We start from the raw sequence: 20811 nt of genomic DNA on the forward strand, positions 1-20811 counted from the left end.
GACACTCTGACATAACTTTATCTTTGACTCTATGCACTTTGTTTTTAGCTGATTCCGGAACAATTTTAGCCTCCACTAAATCTTTTTAAACCCAGAAGCAAAAGAAGCAGCAGTGTTTGAAACTTCATACCTAATTGCAGCAATAGCTGTATTTTGTATCTTCATATAATTTCTCTTTAATTTAAAATCCTCGTTTTTATCTAGTACATGAGAATTTTCTGTTTTATAAGAACACTCTAACTCACTGTTTGACCACTCTTCTTCGTCATTATTTGTTATCTCCTTTTCTTTAAAATTTTTAAGATCATGTTCTTTTTTGCTGCTTTGATAAATTGCTTTTTGCTTCCTTTCAACCTCTTTCTAAGTTTTTGATCCTATCACAACTTGAGCTTTGTCCTCCTCTTTGTTTCTCTGTGATTGAATAAATTCTAACTCTATCAAGGGAATCCTTGCTGATTTTTCACATTTACAGTTAATATGAACTTTTCGTTCACATCCCAGACAACTTGATTCATTACAGTAAAGAATTGCACATTTACATTTAGTTATATCAAACAGTCGTGACATAGAATCCATTATGTTATCAATTTTTTCCTTTTTGGTTAATCTTTTTGTGCAAATATCCTGAACATCACAATCACTTTTTTTGATCTTTCTATCAATGGGCTTATCTGTAAATATTACTGGAGATGAAAAATCTGAATTTTCTTTTTTCCATTGATTAACAACTTCCAATCTTCTCTCTCTAATCAAATCATCCAATAGATATATCTTCTTTTCTTACAACTCTTTAAGCAGTATAGCTTTACGAAGAACAGCACCAAGAGTTGGTAGCTCAGATGGAATAAAGTCTCTTCCATTTCCTGGAGATAAAATATTATCATATTATTGTTTTTAATTTATTATTATTGTTACTCTTGTTATTATTTTTGATAAAATGGTTACTGTTCATAATGTTGTTGCTGATAAAATTTTATACATGAAAATATATTCATGATTTAATACTCATGATAATAGTAATAAAATAAATTATTAACATTATATGATATAATTGTTGTGAATATAATATTACCTTTGTATTATAAATATTATTTTAGTAATATTAATAAAATAATATTAATAATATAAAGAAAATATGAGGCGTTGCGAACGAAAGGGGCACACCAACCAAAATCAAGTTTTGAGTAAATCTTGTTTGAAGTATCTAGACTGAAATTTGCAAAGGGGCACACCAACCAAAATCAAGTTTTGGATAAGCGCGCAAAATTACACTTTTTCCTGTCTCTGTGGTAGTTGTGTTGGTTGCTGTGCCTCTTTCGGACGAACGTTTTACTCGTTACAAAGTGTTTTTCTTCAGATTTTATCACGTGTAAATAACAAGGGATTTTCAGTCAGAAAGAGGCCCACTGACATGTTGATCTTGTGTTACATTGTAGATGACAGACTAAAGTAAAAAATGGTTAAAGAAAACGGATTTTCGAAAATTGATTGGTATGCCCTTTTCGTTCGCAACGCCTCATATCATATTCACAACAGTTTTATTACATATTAAATCGGACATTATTGTATTTACTTTTTTTCTTGTTTTTATACCACTCATTACTGATTACATATTTTATATCACGACTATATGACTGAATAGTAAAATGATTAAATATAAAAAATTTATATATATATATATATATATATATATATATATATATATATATATATATATATATATATATATAATATATATATATGTATATATATATATATATATATATATATATATAATATATTATATGTATAAAATATATTATATGTATAAAATATATTATATGTATAAAATATATTATATGTATAAAATATATTATATGTATAAAATATATTATATGTATAAAATCTTAATATATATAAAGGGCAATGTGTGTTTGTTTGTGTGTGTGTTTGTTTGTTTGTTCTCTATAGAAATCCAAACCGCCGGACCGATCTCGATGAAATTTGGCATGGGGGTAGTCCTCGAGGGGGAGAAGGTTCTTAGCTGGTTTTGACCCCGTACCCTGACCCCGGGGTCAGGGGGGACCATTTTTTGGGCCCATTTTTGTGTACAGATATCAGGTAAGCCAGTTTAAATATTGGCCCGGGCAACGCCGGGTAACTCCAGCTAGTATACTATATCTATACAATATATTATATATATACAATATATTATATATATACAATATATTATATATATACAATATATTATATATATATATATATATATATATATAAAAATATATATATATATATATATATATATATATATATATATATATATATATATATATATATATATATATATATATACATGTATATACATATACAGGGCCGTACCGAGCCAATTTTGCGCTTCGGGCAAGAAAATAAAATTGCGCCCCCTCTTCCCCTTCCTTTCCCCCTCCCCCTCCTTAAAAAAAAGAAGAAAATTAAACGAAAAAAATGATTTATTGATCACAAAATTTATCACATCAAGTTATAAGTAAAATTTGTCATTAAGGTTGCACAAACTTTAGTTCAATGCCACTTTTCTGGCTTTTCTTGAGGCAAATTCACTAATGACATCATCAAAATCAATGTTGTTTGCCACTTCATAGCCAAACTAGACACACGTTCTCGGCCAATTGTTGACCTCATATAGTGTTTTATGAGCTTAAGTTTACTGAAACTTCTCTCACACGTAGCAACTGTGACTGGTATGGTGAGGAAGATGCGAATAGCAATTGTTGTGTTGGGATAAGCATCGGTCAAAGAATATTTATAAATGAGCTGCAAAATGTTGATCGGGCTAGATTTTTCAAAGTTGTCCATCATTGCGGCAACTTGATATTTAAAGCTTGCCATTTTTGACTGGAAATCGGAAGAATCTAAATCTTCCTTGTCAATTTGAGATAAATTTGCAGCTTTTTTCTTGAGTTCATCCACTGAACTTTTAGAGAGTGAATGCCCACTGAGGTAGCCAAAATCAGAGGATACAGCAGACATCAGCCTCAAACCGCCACTTTATTTGTGTAATAATGCTGTCAAACACAAGGTTGCACTGAGATCCGAATGATGTTTCTGCTGTGAGAAGGTGAGAGTCATCTTCAGCTTCATAAAGTGCTATTCGCTTCACTTTGCACTTCCTCTTAATTGGAAAGCCACCATCAATTCCGCTCTGGTTAGCTTTTTCTGTGGCATCTTTGATAATATTGTCCACCCCAACATCTCAAAAATTCTGAATGAATGCCTTCAACCATTTCATTTTTTTACGGCAATGTCAATTGAAATGGTTTTTGACTGAAGCAGTTTGTTTTCCCGGTCAATTAGAGAAAGAATTTGACACCAGAAATCCAACAAACACAAAAAACTGAAATCAATATGAATGAGAAGTTCTTTTGCACTGCTAACTGTGACAGCATTTGTCATGGGATTGTGGATAATGGATTCCAAAACTTGAAGAACATCTTTGATTTGTCTGTGCAATGGTGTAATTGCTTTTTTTTTGGTAGATCATCTTGTGTCACTATTTCCCTTTAATGAGATGGTCAACGTTTTCATCAGTTTATCCCATCTTGACGTGAAGCTTGAAAAAAAGTTAAAGATGGCTTGAACCTTTCCAAAAAACGTAATCATGAGTGGGGAAACCTCAGCAGCATGAACATCAACAAGATTTAAAGTGTGAGCTGCGCATGGAACAAATCTTGCTGACTCATTAAGAGAATGGATGTGAGCTTTGTATTTTCCAGACATAATGGCTCCATTGTTATAGCCTAGGCCCCGGCAATTGGAAATGTTTAGATCATCCTTCTCCAATTTTTCACTTATTTCTGTTGCAAGACCTTTTCCGGTTTTTTGGTGAGATTCAATGAAGTCCACAAAGCTTTCCTTAATTGTTCAGGTTTCATCACTGATGCGGACATACCTGATGATCTGAGTCATCTGCTCTTTGTGGGAGGTATCTGGAGTGCAGTCAAACAGAACAGAGTAGTACTTAGCTTCTTTGATGTTTGACAAAATTTCTTTCCTGACTTTCTGCCCAAGTAACTCAATCAGCTCATTTTGAATTCAAGGAGAAAAGTAGGATGTTGTGGTTTTTTTTGCTTTAACGGCCACTAAAGGATAATAATTGCTAATCAACTCAATTAAGCTCAGAAAAATGCCACTGTTTTGTTGACCAATGTCTTCTGTTGTTCCCCGAAGGGCAAGATTGTTTTTGGCACAGAAAAAAATTGCATCAACAATCACTTTTAAGATATCTCTCCGCTTTTTTATCTCTCCACTAATAACTCTCTACAGATCAGAATTCAGAGTCTTTCCTTCCTTGAGGTTTTTTTCAAGAGTTTTCCGATCAGAATAGCATCTTTGGTGTTCATTGTTGTTTTCATGCTCAGGAATTCTTGGGTTTAGTTTTTTCCAGTCACAAAACCCTTTAGAAATTTCTAAGAAATTGTTGGTTTTTGTTGTTAAAAATAACAAACAGCAAAAACAAAATAAAGAATCTTTTTTATTGCTGTACTGCAGCCAAGTGCGAACAGATTTATTACCATTGGGATGACCATTTTGAGCTGAAGTGTCGCATTCTGTTGTCAAAATCACACAGCGTGTTTGGGAAAAATTCTCTTCTGTCTTGCTCTGACCTATGCTCAATCAAAAAGCATCTTGTTTTGTCTGTTATTTTAGGCCATGTTGCTGGATCCCTATGTTGAAAATTTTCTTCCGAGGCCACTGGAATTTCTGAGATTTCTGAATGAAGTTCATCCTCGTCCATTTCAGCTGGGCCTGAAAGCTAGGCATTTTCATCTTCCCTGGTTGGTTCTGAATCAGTTGTGCAAAATTCTTCTTGACTTTGGCTAATGAAAATCTCCTCTTCAATTAATTTCAAATGATGATCTGAACTCAATTAAAGTCAATTATAGGATCTGTTGAATTGTCATTAATTTCAATAGAAATATCCTCTGAAATAATTTGTTTCTCCACTGAGTTTGTTACCAACCACTTTTTGAAACAGTTTTGTAGTTTCTCGTTACTTTTTTGGCGCTGTTTTCTTTTTTTCTTAAATTCAGCACCAGATAACTTTTGGGTTCGACTCATAATAGAATTATAATGCTCAAAAGTTATCAAAGGTATATAAGTGTTATAGGGCGCTTTTTTGTTCAGTATATGAGCTTTAATATTTAAGAGTTTGTGTCAAGAGGCGGAATTTTAATTAATTTTCTGTTCAACAGCAGCGACGCCGTGAAAATTAGTTTCATAAACTGAATATTGTTTTTTTAATTTATTAAAGTTTGCGCCCTCCCAATTTTGGCGCCTCAGGCCGCGGCCCGGCCGGCCCCGCCCTTGGTACGGCTCTGTACACACACACACACACACACACACACACACATATATATATATATATATATATATATATATATATATATATATATATTTATATATATATATATATATATATATATATATATATATATATATATATATATATATATATATATATATATATATATATATATATATATATATATATATATATATAACAACAACAACAACAACAAAAAGCGATATATTTACCAGAAATACAGATGTTTTACATAAGAATGTTATAAGTTATAAAAAATATTTGTTCAGTCTACATTCTGGATGGTTCACTCTCATATAACTAGGCTAAATCGAGGAGAGCGACCATGAACAAAACAAAACAAAAGACAAAGAAGAGAAAAAAAAGAAGCAAATAAAATAAATAATATACTAACAGAAGGTTGCAATTAGTCTTTATTCATATTTGTATCTTATATATTTTTTATGGTGAGTTATCTATTATCACCAGTGATACTACTGTTGTTTCTATTTATCTTGATGTAAATTTCCGATATACCAATTATGTCAAATTCAAGTTTTGTTGATTGGAGTAGGTTTATATATATATATATTATATATATATATATATATATATATATATATATATATATATATATATATATATATATATAATATATATATATATATATATATATATATATACATATATATATATATATTATATATATATATGTATATGTATATAATATATATATATATATATGTATATATATATATATATATATATATATATATATACATATATATATATATTATATATATATATATATATATATATATATATATATATATATATATATAAATATTATATATATATAATATATATATTATATTAAATGATTTTTTATCAAGAAGTTTCTTGGGCTTTTCGCAAAAAATCTGTTTTTGTCTAATGTTAATTTTTAGGTCAACAAAGGACCAATTTTTGCAATGAAGACTTTTTTAAATCAACTTTTTTTAAACTGAACTAAAATGTATACATGTTCAGGGAAGAAAATACTCGGGGCCAAGTTTTTATAATGAAAAAATATTTTTTTTAAAAAGTACGGACATTGTCTTATGGTATCATTAGACATAGACATTGTCCCCTCATAGACATTGTCTATGGCATCATTCTTGGACTTAGTATCCAAAACTTACCAGCACCTAAACTTACATCGGAAGTTAAACTATGGCAGTGTAAATGTATAAGGATGAAAGATGAGGGAGGAATCACATTACTACCTACTGATCTTTCTGTTGTTTTTGATTTGTGTGACCAGGTGCTATATCCTATCACTCACAAGTTGTTTCAAATTATGAAGTCATGTCCTGTAAGTGTTGCCAGTGCTAAACGTAGCTTCTCAACCCAGCGAAGAATTAAAAATTGGCTGAGAACACGAATGACAGAAAACAGACTAGTCGGATTGGCCTTACTTATTGTGCACAGAGAAGTTCCAATAAATGTTGAAAACGTGATTGACCGTTTTGCGAAGTCGGGAAATCTTGAATTAGAATTTGTAATATAAGTTGTTAAAATAATCAGCAAATCAAGTATGCTTTTTTAATGAATGGTTGCAAATACTAAATATACAAAAATATTTTTTCAAATTATGTAGGAGGGAAGAGAAGGGGAGGGGGGATTGCCCAATCGCCCTCCCTATAGATCTTTCCTTGCTAAATACCATCAGGAGAGCACACTTAAGCTGGGAACTTTCATACAAAATATATGAAGTATATTGTACCTATACCGCGTGCTTGCGCTAAAAGTACGTAGCTAAAGGTTAAACAAACTCTTGGATAAAATGTTAACACGTAAAATTCACTGAGAAAAAAAAGTTCTTTATAAAAACTTGTTAATATAAAGACTTTATATTATTATATATGTTATTATGTTAATATAAAGTTATAATATTGCTATATATGTTTATTATGTTAATATAAAGACTTTATATTTAAACACTTCATGTTCAACAAAATCAGCATTTAAAAAAGTATTTTATAGAATTATATAAACTTTTTATTTTAAGTATATATATCCCGCATGGTCTAGTGGCTAGGATTTCTGGTTTTCACCCAGGCGGCCGGGGTTCGATTCCCCGTGCGGGAGTATTTTGTGCAAACTCTTTTTATAGTCACGATTATTTTAATTTAAAGAGCGAACTATTCTTTTATCTATTTTTATGAGTTTTTAAAACCTTTGTGTTATGAAAATAGCTGTTTTATATGCCAATTACATTTCGTAGTGACTACATATGTACTAAACAGTGGGTTTTGCACAAATCCATAGGTTCTCAATGATTTGTGTATGAGGTTCATTATCAAGCGGATTAACAAAATTACGTTTATTTACAACAACTAAATGCCACTTTGCAGGTTATCTAATTCAGCATAAGAATCTCAAAGTTTTTTAGCTCAAAGAGATGCGGAGTAGCTCCTCCGCTTTCCAAATTATACTTTATTCAAATGTCCTGTGACGGATCCAGCATTTTTTGGTGTTTGAACTAATTTCCAGACATGGAGCAAACGTCAAACATTTGTATGTTTATACTTATGTCAAATAACGATGCTTTGTAAAAAGTTGCAATGATTTGTGGCTAGGAACAAAAATGCCCTTACATTGTACTATTCCCAACTAAACTTATATTCATCGATAAATTTTAAGTTTCATAGTTTTATCTCTCAGGGATTAAAAATTAAACCATATAAAGTTTAAAACCCCCTCAATTTTAGGGAGTTACAACTTTAATTCTGAAAAAAATCTCTGCAAACAAATTTAGACAGCAGCATTGTTATAAGATTGACGACGACATTTGGGAGAATCAATCTTGCAGTTATTACAAAGATAGTTTAAGATCAAAGTATCCAAGCCTTCTGTGGGATTATTCGTTGAAATAAATGTCAAGAAAGGTTCTATTCATACTTCATAAGCTGGAATACCACACATACCACAGAAGAAGTCTATTGGTAAACGTGCGATATTTCGGGTGTTGAACCCACAGATAGATACACATATTGTTTCAGCTTTAACTCAAGTTTGGTAATTTGAGTAGCTTTTGTCGAGAACATTGATGATTCCGCAGATGTTGTTTTGAGTGCAGATTGAGTCAATGATTCCATCGGATGACTTGACTTGAGACTGGTGACAGTTCCATAAGCGGTACTTGTAGAGTATTTTCTTCAAGGAAAGTTATTGCAAGATTTAGATCGCACGATGATGCTGTTAACTGGTCCACCAATGGTAGTGGTCAGAGGTGTGGAGTCGTAAAAAAAAAGTACCAACTTCGACTCCGACTCCAATCGTTGAAATTTCCGATCCGACTTCGCTCCAAAGCAAAATTGTTTAAAAATTCTTTGGATTCTTTTAAAAATATTACGCAATAATCAAAATTTTTTTTTTGCCAAATATATGAGAAATTCTTTGAAGGTTAAATATTTTGTACATGCACGTGCAATACCGAGAAGTTTTATTATTAGAGTCGGAGTCGCAACTTTGTTTAGCGACTCCGACTCCGTTAAAAATGTCACGACTCCACGACTTCGACACCGACTCCAACTCCACAGCCTTGGTAGTGGTAGTGCTAATGCTTCAAGCAAGTGGTTATGTATGAAAAAGTATTGATGAGGAGAGGGATAGGAATTTATCAAGTGTAAACAGCTCAGTTTGAACAGCAGCTAAATAGTTTTTTTTTTACACTCTTGATGTCCATTTTCAAGATTATAATTCATTTCCTGGAAAATAAATTATATATACATATGCATATATATATATATATATAAATATATATATATATATATATAAATATATATATATATATATATATATATATATATATATATATATATATATATATATATATATATATATATATATATATATATATATATATAAGAAGCAATTGCCCCTTTAGATATTTCGGAAAGAATTTTTTTTTGTAAACTTTTATATTTAATACGGCATGTTGTTTGAAAACGGAAAATAATCAGAGAGACTATTTAAAACTGATATAAAATATTAATAAAATTGTGCGTCAATTTTAAATCTGACAGTTACGAAATTATTATAATACCTAATTCAATTGTTACACAGATTAAGACAGTATAAGACTTATATTATAACTAAAAAGCTTTAGGATTCGTGAGTTTACCAACTCACAAAATTATTAAACCTATAACTCGCCTACTTTACTAAATAGTCTGAATTCACCAATAGTAATACTAATAAACTTGTATTGGTAAATATTTCTTTGTAAAGTAAACCAAATTTGATGGGCACATTAGTGACGGATCCATCATTTTCTTTGTTTAAGGTAGCTAACTTCCAGATATGGAACAAGCTCCAAACATTTGTATGTTTATACTTATGTCAGATATTATTGCTATGCAAAAAATTGCGATGATTGGAGGCTGGGAACCAAAAACTCCTAGAATTTCATCCAAAAAACCCAAAATGTTAGGGCAACACGTTGATAAAATATTTTTCTACTATTCTCGACAAGACTTATATTCATCGATAAATTTTAAGTTTCATAGTACTATCTTTCAGCGTTCAAAAATTATGACCATGTAAAGTTTAAACACCCCTCAATTTGAGGAGATTACAAATTTTATATGGTTGTAATTTTTGAACGGTGAGACAATATCCTTTTCGTTAGCAAAATATCAAATTTCATGTTTTATGAAAAACTAGCTGATCGTTAATTTTTTCCTCCGTGTGGGAGGGGATAGTGAAACAAATAAGACGCATTACTGTTGAGGGGCTCAACGCTTATCCCGCAAGATTCGCAAATACAAGTCCTAATGAAAAACAAAAAAAAAAAAACAAGCGCAAACGTGCTAAAGTATCAAATAGCCGACATTTCCAAGTGATAGTACATTAATTGATTTATTAGATTTTCTCGGTTTTATTTAAAATTGTCTTTTTACATTTTTTTTAAAATTCTCTTTATTACATTTTTTGGAAATAGATCTAATTTCTATTAAAATTGTTTGAAACTTTCATTTAATTTTTCTGTTCAGTGAAAGGGATGGTTGCAGTCGATTTTTCTTAATAATCTGTATCTTACATTAGTATCACATATTTTATTAAAATGATTTTAAGAACTCTTTTTTAAGTTGATCTAGCATAAGCTATTTTTTTTAGCTAGTTATTTAATTTATTTATTAATTTTAATTATATTTTTTTATTATATAAGTAAAGTACTCAGGTTTTTCAAGTCAGCAGCCCAATTAATATTAATATTATTAAACAGTCTGAGTTTTGTTGTTATTACCTATATATTTTATTAATAGCATGAATAAAATAATTTCTGCCTAAAATTTTTATAAAGTCAAATTTGACATTCCATACTGGTAAAGTAAAATATTTTACAATTATCAATTTTTTATTTGATTATCTTTTTTTTTTTAATATTCCAATAAATATTCCTTATGTTTAAAAAGTCTCCACTGAGACTGTTGCAAGAGTGCAACAAGCAAAAGATTAAAATTATTTTAGCCCTCTAAACTGTAAGGTTACCAAAAAATGTTAAAAATATCATTATACACTAGTTTATATTAAATTAATAGGATTAATAATATATTAATTTAATAATAACTTTATATTTAAGCTATAAGTAATTAATTTATAATAAAAATAAGGTTGCAGAGCCAGATAGCCAAAATAGACAGGATGTTATATGATGATTTTTTACACACAATTTATAAATAATATTTATATAGTATGATGTTTACATTATTTATGATATATTATAGTGATAATTGGCATATTGTAATAAATAAATAAATACACATAGAACCTTAAAAAAGATTTATGTTAATTGTAATAAATAAATAAAGTATTGGAAGCAAAAAAAAAGTAAAATTAAACTTAACATAAAAGTAAGAAATATTTTTCTTTTACAGTTTTGTTATCAACAATTTACTTAACAGTGGACAGTAGCCTCCATAAATAGTTTGAGTAGATTTTCTAATAGTTTTGGCTTTTTTATGTTTTCAAAGAGAAATTTATGATCTAAATAATATGTTACAAAAAATTGTTAAGTAAATTAAGTATATTATAGTACAAAATAAAGTACAGTTCCAAATGTACCTAATACAAACAAAGATTAAATATTATTAATGTTCAAGATATTTTTTTTAGTTGAATATTTTAATATGTCTAAAAAGGAGTTAGCATTTTCAATTGTTTCTTTTTTAAAATCAGAAGTGGAAAGTGAAACCCTAAATGCTGACGGTATTGAAGGTTTAGAAGGTATTTTATGTTTGTTTACATTATATGTAATTTTGTTATGAAAGTATGATCATGCAATTTTCTTTAAGTTCTTTTTTAAATAACTTGAAAATTATAAATTTTGATTGTTTTTTTCTTTTCATTTATTTAATGAAAATTAAAAACAAGTTTTTGAAGTAAGATTAGAAGACACTCTTAGGTTAGTTAAAAAAAAAAAAAAAGTGCATCTTTAGTCAGCATCTTTTATATATATAATATATACATATATAATGTATATATATAATATATACATATATAATGTATATATATATATATATATATATATATATATATATATATATATATATATATATATATATATATATATATATATATATATATATATATAATGTATATATATAATGTATATATATATATTTATATATATACATATATTTATATTTATACATATATATATATATATATATATATATATATATATATATATATATATATATATATATATATACATATATTTATATTTATACATATATATATATATATATATATATATATATATATATATATATATATATATATATTATTGTATATATATACATATGTATATATATATATATATTTATATATATATATACATATACGTATATATATATATATATATATATATATATATATATATATATATATATATATATATATATATATATCAACCCTCGGAATTAGGAAAATTGAGGTCACCAATTATTTGCCAACCTCAATCTTTTAAAAGTTGGCAGCAGGTCGGCAAATAAAGTTTAATGCAAAGGTCTTACCATAAAACATTGAAACGTTGAAAATTTTCTGCCGACCTCAAACACTTTTAGGTCAGTAGATAGGTCGGCATTGCCGAATGCTGACCCTAATTCTGAGGGCTGATATATATATATATATATATACAACCCTCGGAATTAGGGTCGGTATTTGGCAATGCCAACCTAACTGGTGACCTAACTGCCAACCTGAAAGTATTTAAGGTTGGCAAAAATTTGCCGACCTCGTTTCTATGTTTTATAGTTAGACCTTTGTATCAAATAATTTTTGCCGACCTGATGCTGACCTCAAAAAGATTGAGGTCAGCAAATTATTGCCGACCTCATTATTCCTAATTCCGAGGATTATATATATATATATATATATATATATATATATATATATATATATATATATATATATATATATATATATATATGTATATATATTTATATATATATATGTATATATATTTATATATATATATATATATATGTATATATATATATATATATATATATATTTATATATATATATTTATATATAAATATATATTTATATATATATATTTATATATATATACATATTTATATATATATATTTATATATATATACATATTTATATATATATATATTTATATATATATACATATTTATATATATATACATATTTATATATATATATATATATATATATATATATATATACATATATGTAGTGTGAAAATAAGAAATTGAAGGTGGGCAGTCAATTATCCAGTCAACACGGTCAATTTTTTGACCAATTCATATTGGTCAAAATAGCAATTTTAGTTATTTCAGGCAGTCATTGACTGTTGACTGGCGGTTATTTTTTACGTTGTGTATATGTTTGTATATATATATATATATGTATATATATATATATATATATATATATATATATATATATATATATATATATATATATATATATATATATAAATTAGTAAAAACACTTATCTAATTTTCGATTACTTCATCACTGTGTTTCACCATCAGTAGGTTCATCAAGAAGAATCTTCCTGATGAACCTTCTGACACTATAATATATTTCTTCCTGATGAACCTACTGATGGTGAAACACAGTGTTGAAGTAATCAAAAATTAGATAAGTGTTTTTACTAATTTATTATTGCTCTGTTCTTTTAGAACATTGAGCACTCTGTTTGTAGAATACACTAACATAATATATATATACATATATATATATATATATATATATATATATATATATATATATATATATATATATATATATATATATATATATATATATATATATATGTATGTATATATGTATATACATATACTAAGGTGCATCAAAAAACATCAATTTTAAAGAATTGCCTCGTTTGTGTTCTAAGTGTGTTCTTTATAAAAAATGACACTAGATATAAAATTTTTCTGAACAAAAAATATTTTGAGAGGTGCCCCAAGACCCTTAACCATTAAAAAGCAACCTAATTTATAAAAAAAAGTTCTCCAAAAGTGGGTCAACTTATGTAAAAATTTCAAAAACAAAATTTTTTGTATGTAAACTTATATTTTGATTTTTTTAATAAAAATTTTCGATTTCAAACTTAAAATAAAAAAAGTACATTTTTACAAGATATTGTAATTAAAAGAAATATTAAAATTAATATATAATTAAAGAATATTTTATAATTTATATAATAAATATGTTTGTTTCTCTTTTCATAAAGTTTTCATAAAAGCAGAAAATTATATCATCCTAATTGTAAAGAGTCAGTTACTTTTAATTTTAATTCAACAATTTTATTTTCATTTTATGTAATTTTTAAATTAAAACTAAAGTTTTTTTTATTTCATGTAATACAGCATCCAGTTAGTTTGAAATGCATCTACGCAATCATTTATAAAAATTTGCATCAGGCCTTATGAGATTTTGTTGCATAAGAGATAAGTGGGATGCAAGTAAATATAACTTTACTAAATACAAATATTTATATCGTTAAAAGTTAAATTACATCAGTTGCATATTTTAAAGTACCACATTGTAATTAAATTTAATTTGAAATCATGTTAAAAATCATTTAAGTCCTAATATCTTTAAATTAAACAATATTGTTATAAAAAAAAATTGTCAATAAAATTTTAATGTTTTTTGAAAGAAAAAAATTTCCTTATTTTAAAAAACTTATACTTACTCTTAGCATGAGTTTTTTGGCGTGAGTGAATATTTTTAATTAATATATAAAATAAAAATATTAATAAAATATGAATAAAAAAAAAATTAAATAAAAATGAAAGTAACTAATGATTTTAGTTAAAGTATCACTGAAAGTTGTATATAGTTTTTTATTTATATCATTTAACTAGAAAATTCATAAGTACCTGTGGCGCCTGTTTTTAGCAGCCTTTTACACTTGTAAATGATAATTATTTGAGAAGTGAAGTGAAGCCAGTGAAGGCAAATAAATCTTATATATATTATGCGTGCATAATGATTGTTTATTAGTGATAAAGAATAAAAATTAAAAATATAAATGACTTAAAACAAATGTTAAAAATAAAAAATTCTAAGTTAAAAAATTTTTAAGATTTCTTTTTGCTTTAAAGGGCATTTATTTTCCAACAACCAATGAATTGCTGGAAGGAAGAAAAAGATTGCGCCCAATAATTAGTAATGTTTTGACAGGAAGAGATGTTTCTGTTCAATACAAAGAGCTTATAAAAATGACAATTGATTCTGTTTTGAATATAATTAAAGATTCTTTTATTCCAGCAAATGGTGATGAACAACAAGTTCAGAACAACAAGTATCGATGATAACAAAAGAAATGATTGAAAGAAAGTCAAATATGTTTCAATAGGGTCTTATTCCTCTGAAACTAATATGCAATTGAGTAAAATTATGACCCTGTTGCAAAATTATTCACCAAATGCATCGAGATCATTACGCCCTGTGTTTTTGATAAGAGAAACAGAAACTAATCAAGATTTGCTAGATCTTATTGTCCCAACTACTGATAACGCACAAGAAGAGTTAAATGCTGAAGAAATGTGTTGTCTATTTGGCAAAAATTATATTAATATCAAAATTTATATTCAAGATATAATGAAGGATTTAAAGTTTAAACAACTCATCAGCGGACTAGGAGGTGCAGATATACTTTGTAAAACAAAAACTACTGAATGGACAGATATCAGGGGAGTTAGTGATTTCTCTCCTCAAGGCCGAGAAGGCTACAGATGAGGAGGCTACTTAATAGTGGTTATAACCCTCTCTCAACTCTATAACTCCGAAATACGAACCTTGACCAACAAGGCTGCTGCGCGGAGAAACAAGTTGAGCGCGGTACTACCAGGGACGTGGTGGGGGTCAAACTTGGAACCTCTCGCTTATGAAGCGAGTGGTTTACCACTACACCACTACTGCATAGTTGTAAAGCTAGTTGATAAGAATGGTATCATTCCAACTAAAACTGGAGATTTTGACACATGAAAAGAACTGACTAAAAAACCACAAACCAAATCTGATCAAAAAAGCAAATGTATTACACATTTGTATATAAATAGCACTACCTGGTTTTTAAAACTACTTTATCGGTGTCATATAGATTATAGACTTTGGGTTACAAAAACAGGACCACTTGGTCAACCAATACGTAATGCAAAAGACAGGGTTATTACTAAAATAAAATAAAACGCTGGGCTGCGATTAGATATGTGTTGTAACTCTGGTGAGAAGGGAGGGACATCTACAACAGGGTCACAAGGCCGTAGATTTTTTTCTGAAGTACTAATTTCTAGCATAAAAAGGTCTATGCTCTCCTATGTACAAAGATAGCATGTTACTACTACATTCTCAAATTAGTATAATACTTCGTATAGTTTCTTGTCAGCGTAAAATTAAAATAGGCAAATTTCAGGAGTTATGCAATAATACTACATTTAACATTATTACAAATATGCTATGGATACAAATTAACCACACTCCTCATGGAGTTCTTCATCATTCAAGTGAGTTAATAATTCTTAATGATGGTTATGGCCTTGGCAATTTATCGGAGGAAGGTCTAGAAATCATGAGATCTCATGAGCGTATGTTTTCAAAACCAAAGAGATGTTTTGACGATATGTTTGAAAACCTTATTTATGATTAATTATAAAGTTAACATTTTTTCTATTTTAATTTTTATCTTCAAATATATGTCGCAAGTTCAAATTATAAGAACTCTTTCCTTATAATTTCATTATACTAACATTATTTTGAAACAGAACAGAAAATACTAAACTTCTTATCAATAGAAATTGCTGGGGCCAGGTTTGATAAAATATAGCCAGGGCCAAGTTTGTGACTAGGGCTGCATAAACATTTATACATCCTAAAGCATATTTTTTTAATTCAAAATTCATGTTATATTTTGTATATATATGCATATATAAACATCATTATGATCATCATAATCATCATTATTATCATGATAATGATGATGATGATCATCATCATCATAATCATCATCATCATCATCATCATCATCATCATCATCATCATCATCATCATCATCATCATCATCATCATAATCATCATTGTCATCATCATCATCATGATCATCATCATGATCATCATCATCATGATCATGATCATCATGATCATCATCATCATCATCATCATCATAATCATCATTGTCATCATCATCATCATCATCATCATCATCATCATCATCATCATCATCATCATCATCATCATCATCATCATCATCATCATCATCATCATCATCATCATCATCATCATCATCATCATCATCATCATCATAATCATCATCATCATTAACAGTATAAAAGAGGAAGGCTAAAGCCTGATGATGGTGATAATGATAATCATTATCATCACGGTCATCATCAGGCTTTAGCCTTTCTCTTTTATGCTGTTTCTCTAATATAAACTAGAGCATTTTTTTTCTGACTAAAGTTCATTCATACAATGTGTAAAGCACTCTCTTTAAGTTTTCTTATTTCTACCGCTACTATTTTCTACTGAAGATGCTACCTCTCTACATGCTGATACCTAAATTACTTTAATATTTTCTAACAAATGTTTGATACAATGTTTTTTCTTATCTGTCTAAGGTTATGCCTCCTTTTCTTGACTTGCTAGAGTCACACTACACATCCGTCTGATCATCTTCTCTTTTGGCAAATACTACACCATATAAATGTAGAGTTCTATGGTCAGCTACACAACGAGCGCAACATGTTTTTAAAAATTTAACTGACTCATTGTATTATAATTTTTAATTTTTTTTTACAATTACACTCAAATTATCCTTTTTTATTATTATTCACAAAAAAAAAGGATAAGAAGACAATTTGAGTAAAATAGAAATGAAAGACAGCGGTCAGCTACGCAACGCGCAAAAAAGCTTGTTTTTTTAATTTAAAGTTTGAATTATTTTTTCTCCGAATCTATAGTTTATTTTTTTATAAAAACGTTTTTTTCTTCAAAAACAATTATTTCATTGAAGTTATATTTATAAAAAATTTTTAATATAATATTAATTACACGTCAAATAAAAAGTTTTCAAAAAACTATGCGGTCAGCTACGCAACAATCAGCCACGCAACATGCGAATTTTTATTATAATTCAAATTAAAACCCAAAACAAATCTAAAACTATATTTATAGCTTGTATTTAGAAACAATAAAATTTATTTATAAAGTTTATAAAGATAATTTTACGTTAAAAGAAACCTGGACCCCAGGGTGGAAAAGGGGAGGGGGCTTTAGAAGCTTCAGTACTCTCACTTTTTTAAATAATGGGGCTAGGGGGTAGGTAATACAATTTCCTTTTAAATGTACTCTTGATATTTTTATCTGTTCACAACCTTATTATATAAATGTTTTTAACTCAAAGATGTATATAAATACATTCATTTTACTTGCATTTACTTTGGAACTTTGATCTTCAGAGCTTTAAAAGCATCAAGTATTTGGACAATAATTGAACAACTAAAATAATTTAAAAAGCAACAACTAGAAGTTCTTTAAACGTGTAAGCTGTTATTGTTGATCGAAATGTATTAGGGATAAACTGAATAAACCTTCCGAGCTTAGTTGCGCAAAAAAAGTCACCCCAAGAAAACTTGAAAAGTATTGAAAAAAATAAGTAAGACTTTCAATAGAATAACAATAACAGGTAAAAAAAAAAACGTTTTAAGAAATCATGCAGTCAGCTACGCAACAATCAGCTACGCAAAACAAATCTAATATTTATTTATGGCTTTTATTAAGAAATTTTTACAGCTTTTTAAGGTGATTTTTAAATTACTTGATCACTGCTAAATGTCTAGACGCTTCTATCACTTTGATATTATGCAATATTTGGCGAAAGCTGCTCACCTACAACGTTACCGTCTGAAACCTGAAAGTAATGGCATTTATGCAATTCTTTAATTTTTTTTGTTTCCTTAAAAAAGGTGCTCAAACCAAGAGAGTTGTTTATCTCTAGCTTTTCTTTATCAGTCAGTAATATAACGGTAATTTTTAAATTGTTTGTTGCGGCTGCCAAATCGCTAGCACTAGAAATGATATATTTTTCAGTTAAAACATTTTTTCTGGCAACACGTTTTACAGTGGCTCCAATTCCATCCACAACTCCTTTTCCATGCATTGCAGCAAAAAAATGCCAGTGCATTTTAATTGTATGCTTTTTTTCTAAAATTTTCATTGATGCCAAAATATATTTATTTTTAAATTGTGATGTTGCGTTGTCACTGAAAATATGAACTTCTGTAATATCGTCTGATAGAAGCTCGATAATTTTATTTATGTTTGGAACAACAGATAATTTTGTATGATCGCTTGAATCACAAACTAGCGCAAAAGATTTAATTTGACGATGCCAAACTGCACATGTAAATATAGAAATGTGATTTTGACCGAAATGAGCTGCTTGCGTTTCGTTTTGGTAAATACAAGTATAATTTTCTGCCCAGTCAACTTGAATAACAGTCTTATTTGAGTCTTTTTGAATCGCTGATTCTATATTAAATTTAAATAAGGACGATTGACTGCTCTTGACATTACAATGAATAATAAACTTTTCACGCATTTCTTTAATATGTGATAATAAAACTGCAATTGTTCCTTCTTTTTTAACCTTTTCTATTTTGATATACGATTTTGCTTGAGGTTTCTGCCACTGATTCCATGAAACATCTAACTCAAATTGTTCGAACTGAATTAATAATTTATCAAACATATTACAAACAGTACATTCTTTGCAAACGGCATTGAAGCATTGTTTTGTTGGTTTTTCACAAATAAAGTTTAGAATCATAGAGTTTCCCGTTTTAATTGTAGTGAATATATCTGAACCCCGCAAAAGTGATTCAAGAGCATAACGCATATTTTCATGTAACATGCAAACGCACACGTTATGAGGAATTGATGATACACATCGAACGTAAATTGGTCTCAACTGACAAAATTTTGACAGGCTTAATTTAATATCTGCATTGTTTAGCTTAAACTCTTCGAAAGCTTCTTTTAGCGTATATAACATGTGTCGAATTTGAACACGCACCTTTTTTTCTCCTATCACTACAGAAGTATAATCTGCTGTTCTTGGGGATATTCGACTTATTTCATCGTCGCAATAAAAATTTTGTATGACCACTAAGTCTTTTTCTCGGAGACTGTTTGTTGATTTAGGAATTGAGTAAGTTAATGGTTGAGTTTCATTGAGTAAACAACACAACAGTTCCTTTTTCTGAACAAGACTTTTGGGAAGAGAGCGATTCAATTTTTTTATATACTTTCCTTTAACTTGCACATTTGCAAATGATGATAATGCTCACCTTTTTTATTTTCATTGGATGTGCAAGCAACTGGTTCCTGCAGTGATTCCATATCTTTATATTGACTATAAAGTCTTTTGGAGTTTTAAATAATTTCTAATTGACTATAAATGTTTTGAAGTTCAAAATAGTTTGGGCAAAACTATTTGTTGCATTTAAAAAAATTGACAAAATTTGTGACATTTAAATGTTTAGTTTTGGCAGTCAGCTACGCAACAGGAAGTTGAGTGGGTTTTTTTTAACTATTTGATGCCAATTTTTTTTAATTATTGCAAAACCTTAATATGGCTAATTAGTTGACGTAAATAATCGACAAGGATTTAAAAAAAAAATTTAAATTGATGAAAAAAGACAACTTTTCCTTCCCAGCGGTCAGCTACGCATCATGATTGTGTAAGAAACTATTTTGCTTATATCGCGTGAAATAACTAAAAATTAAATGTTAGTGCTTTAACATATTAAACCAGCTTTGCAGCCGACCAATTTAAAACTAATTGGAAAAATTTTGGATCACTACAAGATTTTAAAAAAATAATGAAAGTTAAACACTTTTTCTTAAATGAAACTATACTTTTTCCGTTTACTTT

General features: G+C 28.3%; 1 protein-coding gene and 1 non-coding gene across 2 annotated transcripts in view; both read left to right on the forward strand.

The window, feature by feature from the left end:
* The first annotated feature begins 7396 nt into the window (after window positions 1-7396).
* On the forward strand, window positions 7397-7468 carry trnae-uuc (transfer RNA glutamic acid (anticodon UUC)). The gene has a single exon. It is a non-coding gene; the product is annotated as a tRNA-Glu (tRNA).
* Window positions 7469-11462: 3994 nt separating this feature from the next.
* LOC100215658 (small glutamine-rich tetratricopeptide repeat-containing protein alpha) overlaps window positions 11463-20811 on the forward strand; it is a 43266-nt gene continuing 33917 nt past the window's right edge. Inside the window, exon 1 of the mRNA XM_065808960.1 lies at window positions 11463-11611. Within this exon, the coding sequence (XP_065665032.1) occupies window positions 11479-11611 (133 nt within the window). The 5' untranslated portion in view covers window positions 11463-11478. The remainder of the gene's footprint in view (window positions 11612-20811) is intronic.

This window comes from Hydra vulgaris, chromosome 11 (assembly GCF_038396675.1).
Source record: "Hydra vulgaris chromosome 11, alternate assembly HydraT2T_AEP".
NCBI classification, from domain to species: Eukaryota; Metazoa; Cnidaria; class Hydrozoa; order Anthoathecata; family Hydridae; genus Hydra; species Hydra vulgaris.